Raw genomic sequence first — 16,878 nt, 5'->3', positions numbered from 1 at the left:
TGTGGGAGGGGGGGGCGCGGGGGGTTGCAGTGAATCGCGGGAGGGTGGGTCGCGGGGCGCGGGGGGTTGCCGCAATGACAGGAGGGGGGGTCAGGGGTGGGGAATCGCGGTAGGGGGGGTCGTGGGGGGCACCGTGAACCACGGGAGAGGGGGCCCGGGGGGTTGGCGCGAATCGTGGGAGGGGGTCGCGGGGTGCCGCGAATCACAGGAGGGGGGTGTGTCACGGGGTGGGGCTGCGAATCGCGGGAGTCACCGGGGGTGCCGCGAATTGCGAGGGGTGTGCTGCAAATCGCGGGAGGGGGGTCGCGGGGGGTGCCGCGAATCGCCACAAGAAAAAATCAACACAGAAAGTTCAACACATGTAAATGTTGACATAAGTGTGGCACTTCATCGGTGTCCATGTCGACACATGAGAATGAATATAAAAACATTCAAAAAAAGAAAAATAAATCTTCAAAAACTCATGTCAACCTTTTTCATTGTCGACCATAGCCGTGCCAGTGTTTTGCATGTGCTATTTAATCCTGGGGTTGCCGTGAATCACGTGCGGGGGTGGGGGGGGAGGGAGGAGGTGAGGGGTGTCCGCGAATCACGGGAGGAGGGGTCGTGGGTGGATGCCGTGAATTGCGGGGGGGGGTGTGTGGGTGCCGCGAATTGTGGGAGGGGGGGGGCGCGGGGGGTTGAAGTGAATCGCGGGAGGGTGGGTGGCGGGGGCGTGGGGTTGCGGCAATGACAGGAGGGGGGGTCAGGGGTGGGGAATCGCGGTAGGGGGGGTCGTGGGGGGCACCGTGAACCGCAGGAGGGGGGGCCCGGGGGTTGGCGCGAATCATGGGAGGGGGGGTCGCGGGGTGCCGCGAATCGCAGGAGGGGGGGTGTGTCACGGGGTGGGGCCGAAAATCGCGGGAGTCACCGGGGGTGCCGCGAATTGCGGGGGGTGTGCTGCAAATCGCGGGAGGGGGGTCGCGGGGGGTGCCGCGAATCGCCACAAGAAAAAATCAACACAGAAAGGTCAACACATGTAAATGTTGACATAAGTGTGGCACTTCATTGGTGCCCATGTCGACACATGAGAATGAATATGAAAACATTGAAAAAGTGAAAAATAAATCTTTTTCATTATCGACCATAGCCATGTCAGTGTTTTGCATGTGCCATTTAATCGTGGGGATGCCGTGAATGGGGGGGGGGGGGGAGGGAGGGAGGGAGGGAGGTGCATACCTCCCAACATGACCCTCTCCAGGAGGGACACATTGCTCTGTTTCTGGACTTTCTTCTTAATTTATGGATTACCATCACCTGTGCTTAAACACCTTTCTTATCAATTACCCTGTTTAAAACAGGTGATCACAATCATAAATTAAGATGGAAGTCCACAACCCAGTGTTACAGCTCCAGACACACTTTGAGTGACAGATGTAGCCAAATATATAAGAGATAGATCTGCAATTAATGTAAAAGAATATAACTGGGAACTTTTTATATGTCTGATATAATTATATGTGCCTGAATTTACTTTATTTTGTTTTCTACTGTACAAATAGACGGAAACGCAAAGGGTTTTAAGCCCCATACAGGCTACCGATATTGGCGGCAGCGGGAACTTGCCGATGTCAGCGGGGGGGAGAGAATGATGGCGCCGGGAGGGGGGCACATACAGCAGCCACTACATGACCCTTGGTAACGAGGTCTTCACGTCTGTATATGAATAGGCAAGCGGGAGGGAGTTAATGATGCATGTGAGCGCGTATCGTTAACGTTATTAAGTGTACACACTAAACGAGATATCGCTCAGATCTCGTCTAGTGTGTATGGGGTTTTATCTACTACAGTAAGTAGGATAAATGCATTTTTAATGTGTTCTTTTCACTTGCCACCTACTGTAGTGTTTTGAGACTTCAAGCGACTTACGGGTTTCAAAAAGGAATCTTGAATATTCTACAAAGTACGAGGCCAGAGTTAGATCAAAGCCGAATGGAGATTACTTTGAAGGACCGTGGAGCCAGTGGAGTAAAACAGTCGTCTTTGAAACAGAGGAGATTGAAACGGGTACAGTAAGATCATTGCAGTGCCGGGGGCCCTGGCTATAAGTCCAAATTTACTATTTGCACTGAAAACATTAGCGGACAGATTCTGTGAGCTATGTCCTCATGTACGTCACTTGCCGGTGTAGCGGATGCTGATGCTCCAAAAGCCCTTCTACAGGGTACATATGTGTGTCTACATGTGTAAAGGCCCCCATACATTAGGCCAACTTATCCTAAGGACAAGTCGGACCCAATTCTCCTGTGAGCCACCCGAAGCTCACGATTTGGCACTTGATGTGCCATTTTTTGGCATGTGATAAAATCACTTGCAAGTTTATCACTTGTAAAACTGGGGAGCTGAAGGGCGGCAAGGAGTGCTGCACTAGCGGGCGGTGAGGAGCAGTGGGGCGGGTACTGGGCGCTCCGCTAGTGGGCATGAGGAGCAGTGGGGCAGGCAGCAGGTGCGGGCCGGGCGGTGATCATATCATCAGCGGGACGCCGGGACGGGTATTAGATTTTTTTTCAAAACCTGTCAAATGACTGGCTGTTCTCTGATTGACTGAGAGAGAGCACTCTCAGCCAATCAGCTGCCTCCCTTCTGGCTGATAGAGTTTTCAATGAATCATAGAACGGCCAGTCGTGAGCAAACAGGGAGGTCGGACGTGATCTTTATTTTTCACACACACACACACATATTCTTTTTTTTCTTTTTTTAAGGTCTCAATACTAACATTGTTGTTTAGCTTTGGTCAGTAAGTGGTGCTCAGACTTGGGGGCAGATGTAATAGGGTTAATGCCGAGTCCCTGGGTGACTTCTGTCACTTGCAGGATCCACCAGCCAATTAGGGAGTGCCACGTCAGCTGTGCTTCTCTGAATGGCTGAGCTCTGCTGACCTGTCAGTCTCGGATCTCGCTGTACTATGGAGATGACTATTAATCCGGCACCCATTGCCCAGGAGTGCCAGGGACAGCCCGGGCTTCATCCCTGGCCTTGGAAGGTCTAGGGCTTGGTCCCCTTTATTGGGGGTGTCCACACTCCCCCAGGGTCAGGGCTGAGCAGTTAGAGGGTTAATATCACGGCCCATGAGACCTTGTACTAAAGTGTCCCCCGGCTGTGGCATTACCCTACTAACTGTTGGAGTCTGATGCTGGTTGCAAAAATATACGGGACCCCTACTTCTTTTGTTCCCCGTATATTTGGAACCAGGACTGGTCCAAGAGCCAATGCTGGTTTTAAAAATATGGGAAATCCGTAGGCAATTTGGTACTTGTTTCCTAGCACGGCGCCAGCGATTAAAATTGTATCCATCGGGTCCTAAAAAATCGCGTCGATCGCATCGCATGCAACCAAATCGCAAGCGATGCGATCAACGCGATTTTTACATTGGAACCAATGTAAAATGGTCCCTGAGACCCGATTTTACATTGGTCCCAATGTTAAATGCCCCCCAGACCCCAATTTACATTGTATACCCACCCTGATGGGTCACATGCCCCCCCATTGTTAACGCCACCCCACGATGGACGCCAACCCGAAGCGTGGCGAGTGCAGCGAGCCCGCGAGGGGCGGCGGTACGCATCCTCCGACCTTTTCATACCCCCACTATCCACGTCGGCGTGGAGTTGACTTTATATAGTGTGGGGAGCGCAGCGAGCCACCGAGCCCAAAGCGTGGCGAGGGCAGCATTATTCACAGGTATTGCTCGCTGCGCTCGTCACGCTTCAGGCTCGGTGGCTCGCTGCGCTCACCACACTATATAAAATCAACTCCACGCCAACGTGTATAGTGGGGTTTTTTGGGGCACGGTACCCCACAACATGCGACTTTTGCGGCTATCACACCCTATTACATGAACTATTTTCCATAAAATTGGCCAAAATGACACCCTATTACATTTTACCCATGGTACTGATTCAGAGCTGCAGGCAAATCAGCTCTGTGGTTGGATCTTGCATTTTAGCCTTTACCACTGACTCTAATGCATAAGGACCGCTCTGTGTACTGGCGGGTATGGGTCATAGGGTCAACAGCACCAAGGTAAACATGCATTGGGTTGACATGCATCAAGGTCAACACATCTGAAGGCCGACATGGGGTTAGGTCAACAGGTGATTAAGTCGACATGGGCTAGGTCAACAGCGACATGGTCGAAATCTGGGTTTTCACGTTTTTATCCCGCATGTCGACACAGTCGACATGGGCACTAAAGAAGTGCACCAAGTCCCCTCGCATGGCTCTCTGTGCTCGCCATGCTAGGAGCACTATGCCTCTCTACGCTCGGCACACTATTTTATTCTCCCACCACACCCAAGTGGATAGTAGGGCACGAAATACCGCCTGTCGGCAAATGTTGGCTCAAAAAATGTGAAAAACCCTATTCCGACCTTTTGACTGTCGACCTAGCCCATGTCAACCTAATGCATGTGTCAATCTAATGACCTGCCGACCTAACCCCATGTTGACCTTCATGCATGTTGACCATCCCCTTGTCGACCTAGTGACTGTATACCGTACTGGCATCTGCCCGCGTTACCCATGTAAGTGAAACCTGTACTTTATATAATTATTTTTCTTTGTTTTTGTTTTTTTTCCAGAAAGTGATTTACTCCTGGTCATTTTCAGTGCTATTATTGTACTGGTCCTGCTAATTATAGCCATATTCATTGCAGTGTTCTGGAAAAGAAGGTAACAATACATAGAGAGAATAACCAGTAAAACATGTTCTAATGCTTTCAAAGTTAAGGCCCATACACACTCAAAGATTTTCATTTCAAAAGACTTTGCCAAAATCTTTGATAGATATATCTGTCACCAAAATAGTGCGTACACACTGAGCTATTTTCCATATGAATTACATATGTGCAAAGATCCAAGTGTCAATGAAATAATTAACTTTTATACAGTAACACCCATTTACCTAGGGGGTATGAAGACAGGTCGGAAATAGGCTGGGATTACCATAATCTAGTGTTTGGTCATTGGCCAACTAGACTAATTGGGATCTCATATGCGGGTATTCAATCACTGTCGACGTCACTTCTAATTACACTAGGTGATTCATCGCGCCCTACGGGCGCTCTTCACACCGTCGTAAGGGGCTGCGCCCCCTTAATTTGTGAACATTTGTATATGAGAAAGATGGTTAGAATTGTATGAAAGATGGCCTGTATTGCAACTTGAGTTATAGGTGAAATGTGTTAAATAGAGAGCATATGATGTGGAAGGGGGTGTGTATTGTTTTGTTTAATTAAAAAGCGGTTACAGAGTAAGATGTACATTGATAGTGTGGATGGTACAGTGACATTTGTGGGTGTGTGTGCAATAGTATAGTAGGGTGTTTCTGAGTCAGCGGCTCCCCACTGGCGGAGGTCACGACACAGGAAAACAGGAGGCTGGGTAGTGATAGGGGTGTGTGGGCATAAGGGGGACTAAAGAGGAGGATGGGAGATACTGTGCAGCTTCTGCCAGTGGGTGAGGGTCCAGCGTGGCAGTACAGGAGTACAGGATGGTGGCCCTTAGTCAGTGTCTCCTCCTACTGGGTGGGAGTTTGGGTGCATGAGAGCAGGAGGCTGGGCTATGAGGCATGATAGGGGCATGTGGGCAAAACAGGGTCAGCGACTCCCCAGTGGTGGAAGTTACGGTTCAGGAGAGCAGGAAGCTGGGTAGTGATAGGGGTGTGTGAGTATACGGGGGACTAAAGAGGGGCTTAGGGGTGCCGTGAATTGCGGGAAGGGCGCGGGGGGTGCCGTGAATCAAGGGAGGGAGGGGGCGCAGGTGTCGGCGAATCGCGGGAGAGGGCGGGGGTCCGCAAAGCGTGGGAGGGGGCGTGAATTGCGCGAGGGGGGGGTTGCGAATCGCGGGAGGGGGGGTGCGCGGGGGGTCCGTGAATTGCGGGAGGGGGGGGCACGGGGCGTGATGAATCACCTAGTTGGTTATATATTCTTGTAGAAGGATGGTAGGATGTTGCTGTCATTCAGAATGCATTTACATAAACAGTAATAGTAGCAGTAAAAGATCTGACTTAAAACACCTACAGTAAAACAGAACAGGTGTTATATATTATACAAAGAATTGGTTGATGATGTGTAGGTTGACGTGCACATAGTTCATAGTTGTCACTGGAAAAAAATTGCTACAAGAAAAAATCAACACAGAAAGTTCAACACATGTAAATGTTGACATAAGTGTGGCACTTCATCGGTGTCCATGTCGACACATGAGAATGAATATGAAAACATTAAAAAAAATAAAAAAAAATCTTCAAAAACTCATGTCAACCTTTTTCATTGTCGACCATAGCCGTGCCAGTGTTTTGCATGTGCCATTTAATCCTGGGGTTGCCATGAATCGCGCGCGGGGGTGGGGGGGGGAGGGAGGAGGTGAGGGGTGTCCACGAATCACGGGAGGAGGGGTCTTGGGTGGATGCCATGAATTGCGGGAGGGGGGGGGTCGCGGGGGGGTGTGGGTGCCGCGAATCGTGGGAGGGGGGGACGCAGGGGGTTGCAGTGAATCGCGGGAGGGTGGGTCGCGGGGACGGGGGGTTGCCACAATGACAGGAGGGGGGTCAGGGGTGGGGAATCGCGGTAGGGGGGTCGTGGGGGGGGCCCGGGGGTTGGCGCGAATCGTGGGAGGGGGGGTCGCGGGGTGCCGCGAATCGCAGGAGGGGGGGTGTCACGGGGTGGGGCCGCGAATCGCGGGAGTCACTGGGGGTGCCGCGAATTGCGGGGGGTGTGCTGAAAATCGCGGGAGGGGGGTCACAGGGGGTGCCGCGAATCGCCACAAGAAAAAATCAACACAGAAAGGTCAACACATGTAAATGTTGACATAAGTGTGGCACTTCATTGGTGTCCATGTCGACACATGAGAATGAATATGAAAACATTGAAAACGTGAAAAATAAATCTTGTCAACCTTTTTCATTGTCGACCATAGCCATGTCAGTGTTTTGCATGTGCCATTTAATCGTGGGGATGCCGTGAATGGGGGGGGGAGGGAGGTGCATACCTCCCAACATGACCCTCTCCAGGAGGGACACATTGCTCTGTTTCTGGACTTTCTTCTTAATTTATGGATTACCATCACCTGTGCTTAAACACCTTTCTTATCAATTACCCTGTTTAAAACAGGTGATGACAATCATAAATTAAGATGGAAGTCCAGAAACAGAGCATTCTGTCCCTCCTGGAGAGGGTCATGTTGGGAGGTATGGCGGTGTGGGGCGCTCACCTGGTGTGTCTGGTGAGTAGCTGTGTCTTTGCTGTGTAACATGGAGATGCAGAGGGTGTCTGGCACTGTCTGTGGGCTCACTGGGCTGGTTCTCTGTCATGTGAGTCAGTCATGTAAGTCAGAGGCTCCACCCAGCGTTAGAGCTCCAGACACACTTTGAGTGACAGATGTAGCCAAATATATAAGAGATTGACCCAACAAATTGACCCAACAAATGTGATGTTGCTAAGCATCTCTGCGGGTGCAAGGAGAAAGCTGGGGTGTTGGTGATCACAGATACACACAAAAAGGTTGACGCAATTTTTTTGTGTCATTGTCTTGCTCGCTATGCTTCCGGCCAATCAGAGTTTGCTCAGATGGTATGCTGACATTTTAGTGTCGACCGACAGTAACTGTCAGCCAAGTAATTGCCTGTCAGCCATCCAGATACCACTACTGCTGGTAGGAATACCATATTACTATTACTGTCTTTTTATTCCTATTGTTATTGGGAATATGCTATGCCGGTATATTGGAATCTGGATAGAGGGGAAAACAAAGATCATAAACCAATTCAAGAATTTGGCATTTATGCAGCGCAGTGCATTGACCCCATCATTGGGTAATCTTCTTATCACTAGGTAAGATATGAACTATGGGGCTGATGCAGCGTTGAACACAAGTCATTTGCATGCATGGGCAACAGTGGCGGATTACCCACGGGGCCCCCACACCCGCAACCCCACTGCTGCGGCAGTGGCGGTGGGTGCCAGGAAGCAGGGCGGGCAGTGGGTGGCTGCCAGGCAGCGGGGCGGGCAGCGTGTCCCTGCGGTGTATGTGAGGTCCGCCGCGGGGTCCCTGTGGTGGATGGGAACTAGGGGGTCCCTGCGGTGGATGTAAAGTCCGCAGCGGGGTCCCAGATAGTTCCCATATGCCGCAGGGACCCCGCTGCTGACCTCGCATGCGCCGCAGAGACCCAGCGCAGCACCGATCCCCGCAAGGTACCTTCCCGGGGGGGTGTCTGTGTGTGTGCGGACTGTGCCTCTGACCGACCAACTGGCGGGGGGGTGGGGGTCAGAGTTTGTGTGGAGGGGGGGCGGGGGGGGGCCCACAAACCTTGTGTTGTCCAGGGCCCCCACAAACCTTAATCCGGCCCTGATGGGCAATGTCTATTGTTCAGAATTTTTCCACTTGTGGTGTAGCAAGGTGGTATCTGGGTGTTCTCTCATGGGCTACATTTAATGAACACTGCATTAGTTTGACTCAAAAGTGGCATTGCACGTGACCCCGGAAGCCAGATTTACTGCTTATACAAATATTCATAGGCCCCACTGATTCTCCATCTACAGCCGTGCAAGAGATGCATTTACAACAGGTTTCCATTCTCTGTATGCATGACTCAGAACAGCACTGAACTCTATCTACACACGCACAGCACTGAACACAGGACAGAACAGTTCCACGCTATCATGTTCAGGGCAGCCGAGAGGGGGGGGGGAGCGGGTACTAATTACCCGGGCCCAGGCTTGCTGGAGGGGCCCTGCAGGGGCCCTGGTCTGACCCCTCCCTTCCCCCTCCGTCCCTCCCGGGTAGCAACAGCAGCACACACTTCTACAGCATGTGCTGGGCTGACAGCAGGCTCAGTATGAGTGTCTCGCTGACAGCGTGTGAGCTCATGCTGAGCCTACTGTCAGCACAGCACATGCTGTAGGTGTGTGCTGCTACTGCTGCTGAGTTTAGAGTTTTTAGAGTTTTCTTTCACCCTCCTTTAAACATTTTGGGGGTGTGGCCTAAGTTTGGGAGGTGACCACACCTCCCACACTTAGACCACGCCCCCAAAATTTTACCGGGGCCGGGCATTCCTCTCGGCTGCCCTGATCATGTTGCCGCCCAGTTCCTGCTGCAAAACGCTAATTTCATGAAATGCAAAATCTGCGCTAGGGATCTTCATCAGTGAATTAACCATTGATGGTACCGTGGATGGTTAACCTTGATGGTGTAAGACTATCTGCAAGCGAAGGAACCCTTGACAGTTTCGCCCAACGATGGTCATCCCTGCTTTTGTATTTATAGGACCGCAGGCCCAATCAGAGCATGGGTGCAGGGCATCATTGGTGCTGAGAGGTACAGCTATGCTCTGTGTCTGGCACCTTGTTAAAAACAAAAGCGGTAGTTGGTTTTATAACCCTCTGGTTTTCCCCGGGAGTGGTATGGGGCTCCGACAGTGGGGATCCCGACAGTCAGTATCCCGACGTCGGAAACCCAACTGCCGGTGCTCCGACAGGGGGGCAAGCGCAAAGAAGCCTCTTGGGGGCTCACTGCGCTCGCCACACTGCGCTCGCCACACTGCGGGCCTGGTGGCTCGCCACCAGTTCTATTCTCCCTCTATGGGGGTAGTGGACCTCCACAAGAGAGAATAGCCCCTGTGATTCGGGATCCCCCTTGTCAGGATACTGGCTGTCGGGATCACCACTGTCGAAGCGTCATCCGGCACCCGTTTTCCCCATGGATGGTAAAAGTATTCTCCATCCGGTATAGAGCATAGATGATTTTAAATCAAAGTAGGTTGATGGCCGTCCCTACTTTGCGCTATATGTTAGGACTCACAGTTTGCATCCGTAGAAAGCGATAGCCTTGAGTACCCTGCATGCAGCATGAGTTTAACCCTGCCAAAGTTGCTGTGAGAGATACTCAAAATATCCGCTAAAAATGGAAGCGCCGCTCACAGCGACTGTTCTATGTTTGGGTGCAATATTTAACTACATTTCAATGAATTGACTTGTCTGTATTTGTATTTATACTAAAAGAACAGTCGCTGTGAGCGGCGCTTCCATTTTTAGCGGATATTTTGAGAATCTCACAGCAACGCTGGCACTCAAAGGGTTAATTAAGGCTGATTTGCGCTAAATTCTGGAATTGCCGTTCTTTGGGGGTTTCTTTTTACTTTTTTCATTTGATGCTAAAAAAGTAACAAATAGTATTTTCCCTATTGGAGCCCTATTTTGGCGGGGTGGCGACTCTGGTGCTCGATAAGATGCGGTGTTCGCAGCTTACTGAGCAAACCAGAAACAGTCCCTTAGTGGGATCTATTGCAGACTGCCTTCAGAAAATACGTCTTGGTTCTCTGTATGCCTCCCTGGTCTTAGGGACATGATATTATAAATTCCAAAAATTTCCCTTTCGGACGAGGAAGCATTGGGTCCTTTTGCATATAAAATGTATATAAAGATCATTCTAAAAGGAGGAAACCATGACTACAGTAGGTCCCCAGGGTGTCCACTAGTCCCGGTAGGAAATACAATATGTGTCTCTTATTACATACATTACTAACCATGCAACTGGCATTTGGCGCTTAGCTAGTTTGGGGATTTGAGTCAATGTTTCTAAGTATAAACTGAAATTAAAAATTAAACCTAATTTTTCGGTAAAATAAAAGAAAACACTTCGCTTAAATGCGTATGAGTGCCAAACATCTAACGATTCTCCTGCTTTTCCAGCATAAAACCTCTGGTGTGGCCAGAAATTCCCGATCACAAAAGGACGCTGGAGAAACTATGCAAGAAACCAAAAAAGGTACAGGACTCCGGGGATTGGTGTGCCTCAAATGTAACACTAATTGTATTCATCCACTGCATTCAGCTAAGGAATTTTAAAAACCATATGTAAAAACTACAGGAATATGAAAAAAAAAATAAATCCCTGAACATGTTATCTTTTGCGTAGGGACTTCTAGCCCCAGATTTGGTGAGACCCCAATTACTCAGCATTCTAGTAGCGGATACTCCTCCTAAATATATTTCTTATACTTTGTAACCTGTTTTTTAGGATATTGACAAATCTCTTTTTTAGCTAAAGTTATCGGTAATTAATAACATCTTCTAGGTGTTCATTATTGCACCAAAATCAACCGCCACTTAGCATAACCACACCGACTAATCTACATAGAAGGTGGCACTTTGCTGAATGTATAGCGCTAGTACTCTATTGCTGCTGCTGCTTTCTGGTCAGTGTTTTCAGTATGTATGCTATGCAGTTTACTTACTAAGATGGAAGCTCTATTTATTTAGCACCTTCTACAAGAATATTGCCGGTACCAACATAAAATCTTCAATAGAACTCCCATCTTGGTACGTGCTGGTTACCAAACTTAAGGTTCCTTTACCTTAGCTGCCATTGCAATTTGCAACAGAAGAAAAACTGTCCTTGTTTATCCCTGCCACCCAGTGCCATAACCGGGGTGTGTGAGCGGTGTTGGCAACCAGGGAGCAGCATCACTGCATCCCAATGTGACTGCAATATCTGGAATGACACACAGCCTGTAGAGTTGTTCCATGGTTGACAAAGAGCCAAAGACCAACTGTCATTTTCTGTGCAAGATTTTTTTCCATGGGAGACAGGCAAAATACATCTGCACACAGCCAAGCCCTGATCTCCCCCGTATTAGTGCACCGTACCCTCCAACTGTACCTTTTTGACCTGTCCAGTACCGTTTTTTTATGGTTTGTACCAGCCAAAAAGGGCAATGTACCGGTTTTCAGCTTTTTCCAGCTCTATTGATTTCTATGGGAGCAGCACAAGGCCACTCCCCTTTGCCCATGGCCATGCCCCTTTTGCTAATTTGTATTGGTTCTCTGTCCAGCCATGTGGGAGGGTATGGTGCAAGAAGCAAAATGATCTTGTGCAGTAGTCACCCATATAAGGGCATAGAGGTCTTATCCTCAGAACCTGTTTCTTAATAAGAATAAATTATTATCAATTTACAAATTGTACATACGGCTTGATTCAACTTTGGTAGCAAAGCAAAAAAAAATGCACAAATGATCAAAACCATGCTGCGCTGCAGGTGGGCAGATGTAACATGTGCAGCGAGATTTAGATTGTGTTCAAACTGACATCTAAATTGCTGTGTAAAATAAAGCTGTCTAACATCTGTGGGCTACATGCAAAAGCAGCAAGTATTTACCCTGCACAGAAACCATTCAAATGTATTTGCTCCCCTTGTATTGCAACATGGTTTGTTCCAGCACAAAGGCCCTTATTCTGATTGAGTCGGACGGCTCCATGTGCGGTCCGACGGCCGATGTTTGGTACAGTATTTGCGCATGTGCAGAGGTGTATCTGCGCATTTGTGCGAACGCTTCACAGGTCCAAACACGGAGTGAGGCCCGTGCAAAAAACGATCATATGGAACCATCCGAGCAGGGGGTGGAGAGGGGCGTGAAGGGCTGTTTGGGCTCATTACCATATGCGTACGCCCCGTGTTTCATGGGCGTTCCCGTGAAAACTCTGGGCGTACGTATGGTAATGTGACCGTGACGCACGTGTAGGGGGCAGACATATGACATAGCCGGATGCCAGCTGCCCGCCCCTATCCCTGCTTTCATATGGAAAAATGTCTGAGTGGTCTGGAGCACTCGGTGCTGCCTGACTGCTCGGTCCTTCATTCGATGGTCAGCGACCATCGGAGGATGGGGAGGTTCCCACAGATGGAGGAGGTGTTCTCATGAAACATCCACTCACGGTCTGTACGCTCGGCGTCTTACCGCATTCGGATGGTGTGAGCAGTGGTGCAAGTAGGAAAAAGTTTTCGGCGCGCGGCGAAAAATGGGCGTGGTCGGGGGTGTGACCAGGGGCGTGGTCATATGACACTAGGGGGAGTGGCTGGAATATTGCATGCCGAAGGCACTTGGCCAAAGTTTACACAGTAATGCCTGTTACGCGTCACACACCCAATACATATGACCCATGCCATAATGCCCGTTACACATTATTCCCCACACCATAATGCTCATTACACCGCACAACTGATGCCCATTACTAATATGCCCACACAGTGCCAGATATGCCCCCACAGTGACCCAGTGCCAGATATATGCCCCCACAATGCCACACATATGCCCCCAGTGCCAGATATGCCCCCACAGTGCCACACATATGCCTCCAGTGCCAGATATGCCCCCAGTGCCACACATATTCCCCTACAATGCCACACATTTGCCTCCAGTGCCAGATATGCCCCCACAGTGCCACACCTATGCCTCCAGTGCCAGATATGCCCCCACAGTGCCACACATATGCCCCCAGTGCCAGATATGCCCCCACAGTGCCACACATATGCCCCCAGTGCCAGATATGCCCCCACAGTGCCACACATATGCCCCCAGTGCCACACATATGCCCCCAGTGCCACACATATGCCCCCACAGTGCCACACATATGCCCCCAGTGCCAGATATAGTGCCACACATATGCCCCCAGTGCCAGATATAATATGCCCCCACAGTGCCACACATAAATGTCCCCACAGCAGCACAACTCACCAGTGCTGGCTGTGTCCGGTCCAGTCAGGTCCTCTCCCCCCTACAGTCCCCCGCTGTTCTGCTTCCCTGGGGAGGGGAGGGGGAGGGAGCGCATCTCCCGTCCCTTCTGCCTGGCTCTTTCTATCTCGCGGGCTGGCTCCTGATTGGCTGCCAGCCCGCGAGCTCTGATTGGCTGTCGCCTGACAGCCTAGTCTGAGTGACACACTGAGGGGAGGGAGAGAAGCGCAATGCGCTCCCCTCCCCTCCGCTAGCAATCAGCTGTGGCGGGGCGTCGAAAACCATGCCCCCCACCACTTACATATGCGCGCATGCGCAATAAACACTTTGGGGGCAGATTTGTTATGGCGGTACGGGGTACCGGCAGTATTTCTTTTAATGGTACGCCGTACCACCCCGTACCGCCAAACTTGCAGCTCTGGGTGTGAGTGATCCGTACGGTAGGCGGGGCTAAGAATAATCGGTTCCTGTCCGAAATACGCATCCGACCGAGTCAACTAGAATAAGGGCCAAAGTAACTTGCTTTTTTTCTCTACTAAATCTGGCCCATAGTACAAAAGTGATCACGTCACCCTGTATATGCAAATTATCACAATGACCTCACCAGCCGATTGTAGGTGTTTGGGCAGATTGTAGACACTTTAATAGCTTTCAGTCCAAAAATATTTTGTGCCTTGAACAGAGATGTCTTAGTGTACTTTAGCGCAAATCACACTTTGAGGGCCAGATGTACTAAGCTTAAAAAGTGATAAAATGGAGAGTGATAAACCACCAACCAATCAGATCCTAACTGCCATGTCCCAGTCTGTGTTTTAAAAATGACAGGTATGAGCTGATTGGTTGGTGGTTCATCACTCTCCATCTTATCAGTTTTCAAGGCTTAGTACATCTCGCTCTTATAAAGTGTATTTCCTCTAACCAATATTGAAAATTGTTGATGGCATTTGGTAAATTGACACATGTAAGAATGATTATTATTTGTCATACAGGATCTTTACATGAGCTTTAATCCTGATTATTTTGAGAATATGCCCATTAATAAAGTAGACTATATGAAAGCACTTGTGAGGACAGAAGACCATCTACAATTCACTACTACGGACAGCCGTATGGAAAAACCTGAGGCAAATGCCTGCAATAACATCCCGTCTCCAGAGGAGGGCAGCAGAACAGCTATCCCTTCTATGACTCATCTTGGTGACACTTCAAATCAGGAGAATGCACCTGACACGCTTGGAGACAATTCATTGGAGAATCCGAATGCTAATGTGATGCCACGCAGCGCTAGTGTCCCTGAATGCACTCCATCAAATGACAGTTGTACAGTAATGTCAGGCGCTGGGGCAGGAACTGTACCCCTGTGCTCAGACGCAGTCAAGCAGTCAAACAATGGGCTAAAGGTCTTATGCTGGGAAGATATTTATATAGCTATGTCAGCCTTTAAGACACCAAGCGCTGCTGTAAAACAGGGCCCACATAATAGTTTCTAATAAAATTTCTGGATCTCAGGGCTGGTGACGGTGCCCAGTGTACACTAGATGCCCCCCTACCTCCTAATGGGTCTACCCTCTGATCTGGGTCGGGCTGGACAACTGGAGCACTGGGGGAATCCTCAGTGGGTCCGACTCTCTAAGGGGCCCAGCTCCTCTTCTAATGTCAGGTTTCGGACAATGCACTAGAATTATAACATTGTTACCGGGTTAGTTCGCTAGCAGAGCAGGAACATGGAAGAACAGACCATGTACTGTGGGATCCAAGTTGTCTGCAGTACTATGTCCTCTGTAGTGGTTGGCCAAGTCGTTGTGGTTGCATGCGCCCCTACCAATGCATCCCAACTAGATTTTTACTATCGATGGTGGAGAACCAAATGGTTTCCCTCTATTGATGTCAAGAGTAAACAAATAGTTTTTTTTCCCCAAGGGCCCGGGACACAGAGCATAGCTCCGCCCCCAGCACGCATGATGCCCTGCCCCCATGTTTTGATTGGCCCACAGACCAATCAAAGAAAATGAATAGGTAAAACCGTTGATGGTCATCCATTGCATAGTATTCCACTATCGATGGCAACCATCGATGGCAACGGCAACGATGGCCATCCCTACACCCAACTGCCTCTGACACGGCACCTCCAACCCCCACCCCCTTCTGTAGAGCTGCTCCTCCCTGCCAGATTAGGGGGCCAGTTTATCAATTGTAGATAGTTTTCTCTAATAATTATCAGCAATAGGAACTTATTTTAGTATGGTATGTATCAATATTATGGGCTTCTGCGTATGCGTGGCCTTCGAGCGGCGCATGTGCAATTAGCCATTAGCGGACAGGTCAATCAAAAAGTATTTATTGTGTTGTAGCTCTGGCTCAGTAACAAATGGTCCTTTGGATTTTTTTTTTAAATGTTGGCAACTGTGGTGGCTCCAGAGTAGGGGCTGCAACCCAGTCCAACACTCAAGGTAGCCACACCAACTGCCAGTAAATCAGTTTGGAATGGCAGTTGGTGCAGCTCCCCTATCTGTATTTTGGACTGTGCTGCAGCGTAGCCCCTCCTCTGTAGTCCAAATTGGTTGGCAATAATGATATAGAGAAATGCTAAAAAATATAATACTGCTGCAAAGCTAGAGTTCTAAACCAGGAAAATACATGAGAGCTGCCAGGCAGGCGATCGCTGGACTGGCCACTGCTTTGAATCCAGAATACAATTTTTTTATTAAATGAAGTTGCTGCTCTTACATCTGCTGATTCAACATATATTATACAGTTTTAGTATTTAAATGCTTTATACTACGTCAAATCATATACCTCTATTTAGTGTACTGATCAGAGCCGGAGTAAAGCTAAGGGGGCTTCCATTAAAGAGGCAGGCAGATGAATTATATATGGGTTGTGGGGCCCTCTCGGAGAGGCTCCAATGTGCCCCTTAATTAGTCCGGCCCTGGTACTGGTATTGTTGCTAAGAATGTGTTGCACCATATTATGAATGTAATCTGCAAGTGAAAGTAATATATGAAATGTATCTGTTAAAAAAAATGACCTTATTTATGACTTTATAAGACATACTCATATACATAAATATATATACTGTTGTTCAAAGCAATTCGTGTCGTGCTGTTTATTGCAAGCTGGTAGTTCACTTCAGTGAAAAACAGAAATCCCTCCGACCTTCACTCACATTTACATCATGTGAAGTTCACTCTATCAGGGTTTTCACCCCTTTCTCTCTGCGTGTTGCAGCTATCTATCGCCCACCTGGGCTTCCCAAACAACTCCCTCGCTTCTTATCCTCTGACATCTCCACAATCACTAGTCACATGGGTGACTTCAATATCTGCATGCT

At 49.2% G+C, this 16,878-nt stretch overlaps 1 protein-coding gene across 2 annotated transcripts in view; it reads left to right on the top strand.

Moving 5' to 3' along the window:
• Nucleotides 1-16,610, top strand: part of IL7R (interleukin 7 receptor) — a 61,990-nt gene extending 45,380 nt beyond the window's left edge. For both annotated transcript variants that reach the window (XM_083154909.1, XM_083154904.1), the window contains 4 exons: nt 1,884-2,046; nt 4,620-4,710; nt 10,728-10,803; nt 14,537-16,610. In XM_083154909.1, the coding sequence (XP_083011035.1) occupies nt 1,884-2,046; nt 4,620-4,710; nt 10,728-10,803; nt 14,537-15,037 (831 nt within the window). In that variant the 3' untranslated portion in view covers nt 15,038-16,610. The remainder of the gene's footprint in view (nt 1-1,883; nt 2,047-4,619; nt 4,711-10,727; nt 10,804-14,536) is intronic.
• The last annotated feature ends 268 nt before the right edge of the window (nt 16,611-16,878 follow it).

The sequence above is a fragment of the Crinia signifera genome, chromosome 1 (assembly GCF_055691185.1).
Source record: "Crinia signifera chromosome 1, ASM5569118v1, whole genome shotgun sequence".
NCBI classification, from domain to species: domain Eukaryota; kingdom Metazoa; phylum Chordata; class Amphibia; order Anura; family Myobatrachidae; genus Crinia; species Crinia signifera.
Note: the sequence above shows the minus strand (reverse complement) of the source record. Positions and strands in the feature narration are given on the sequence as shown.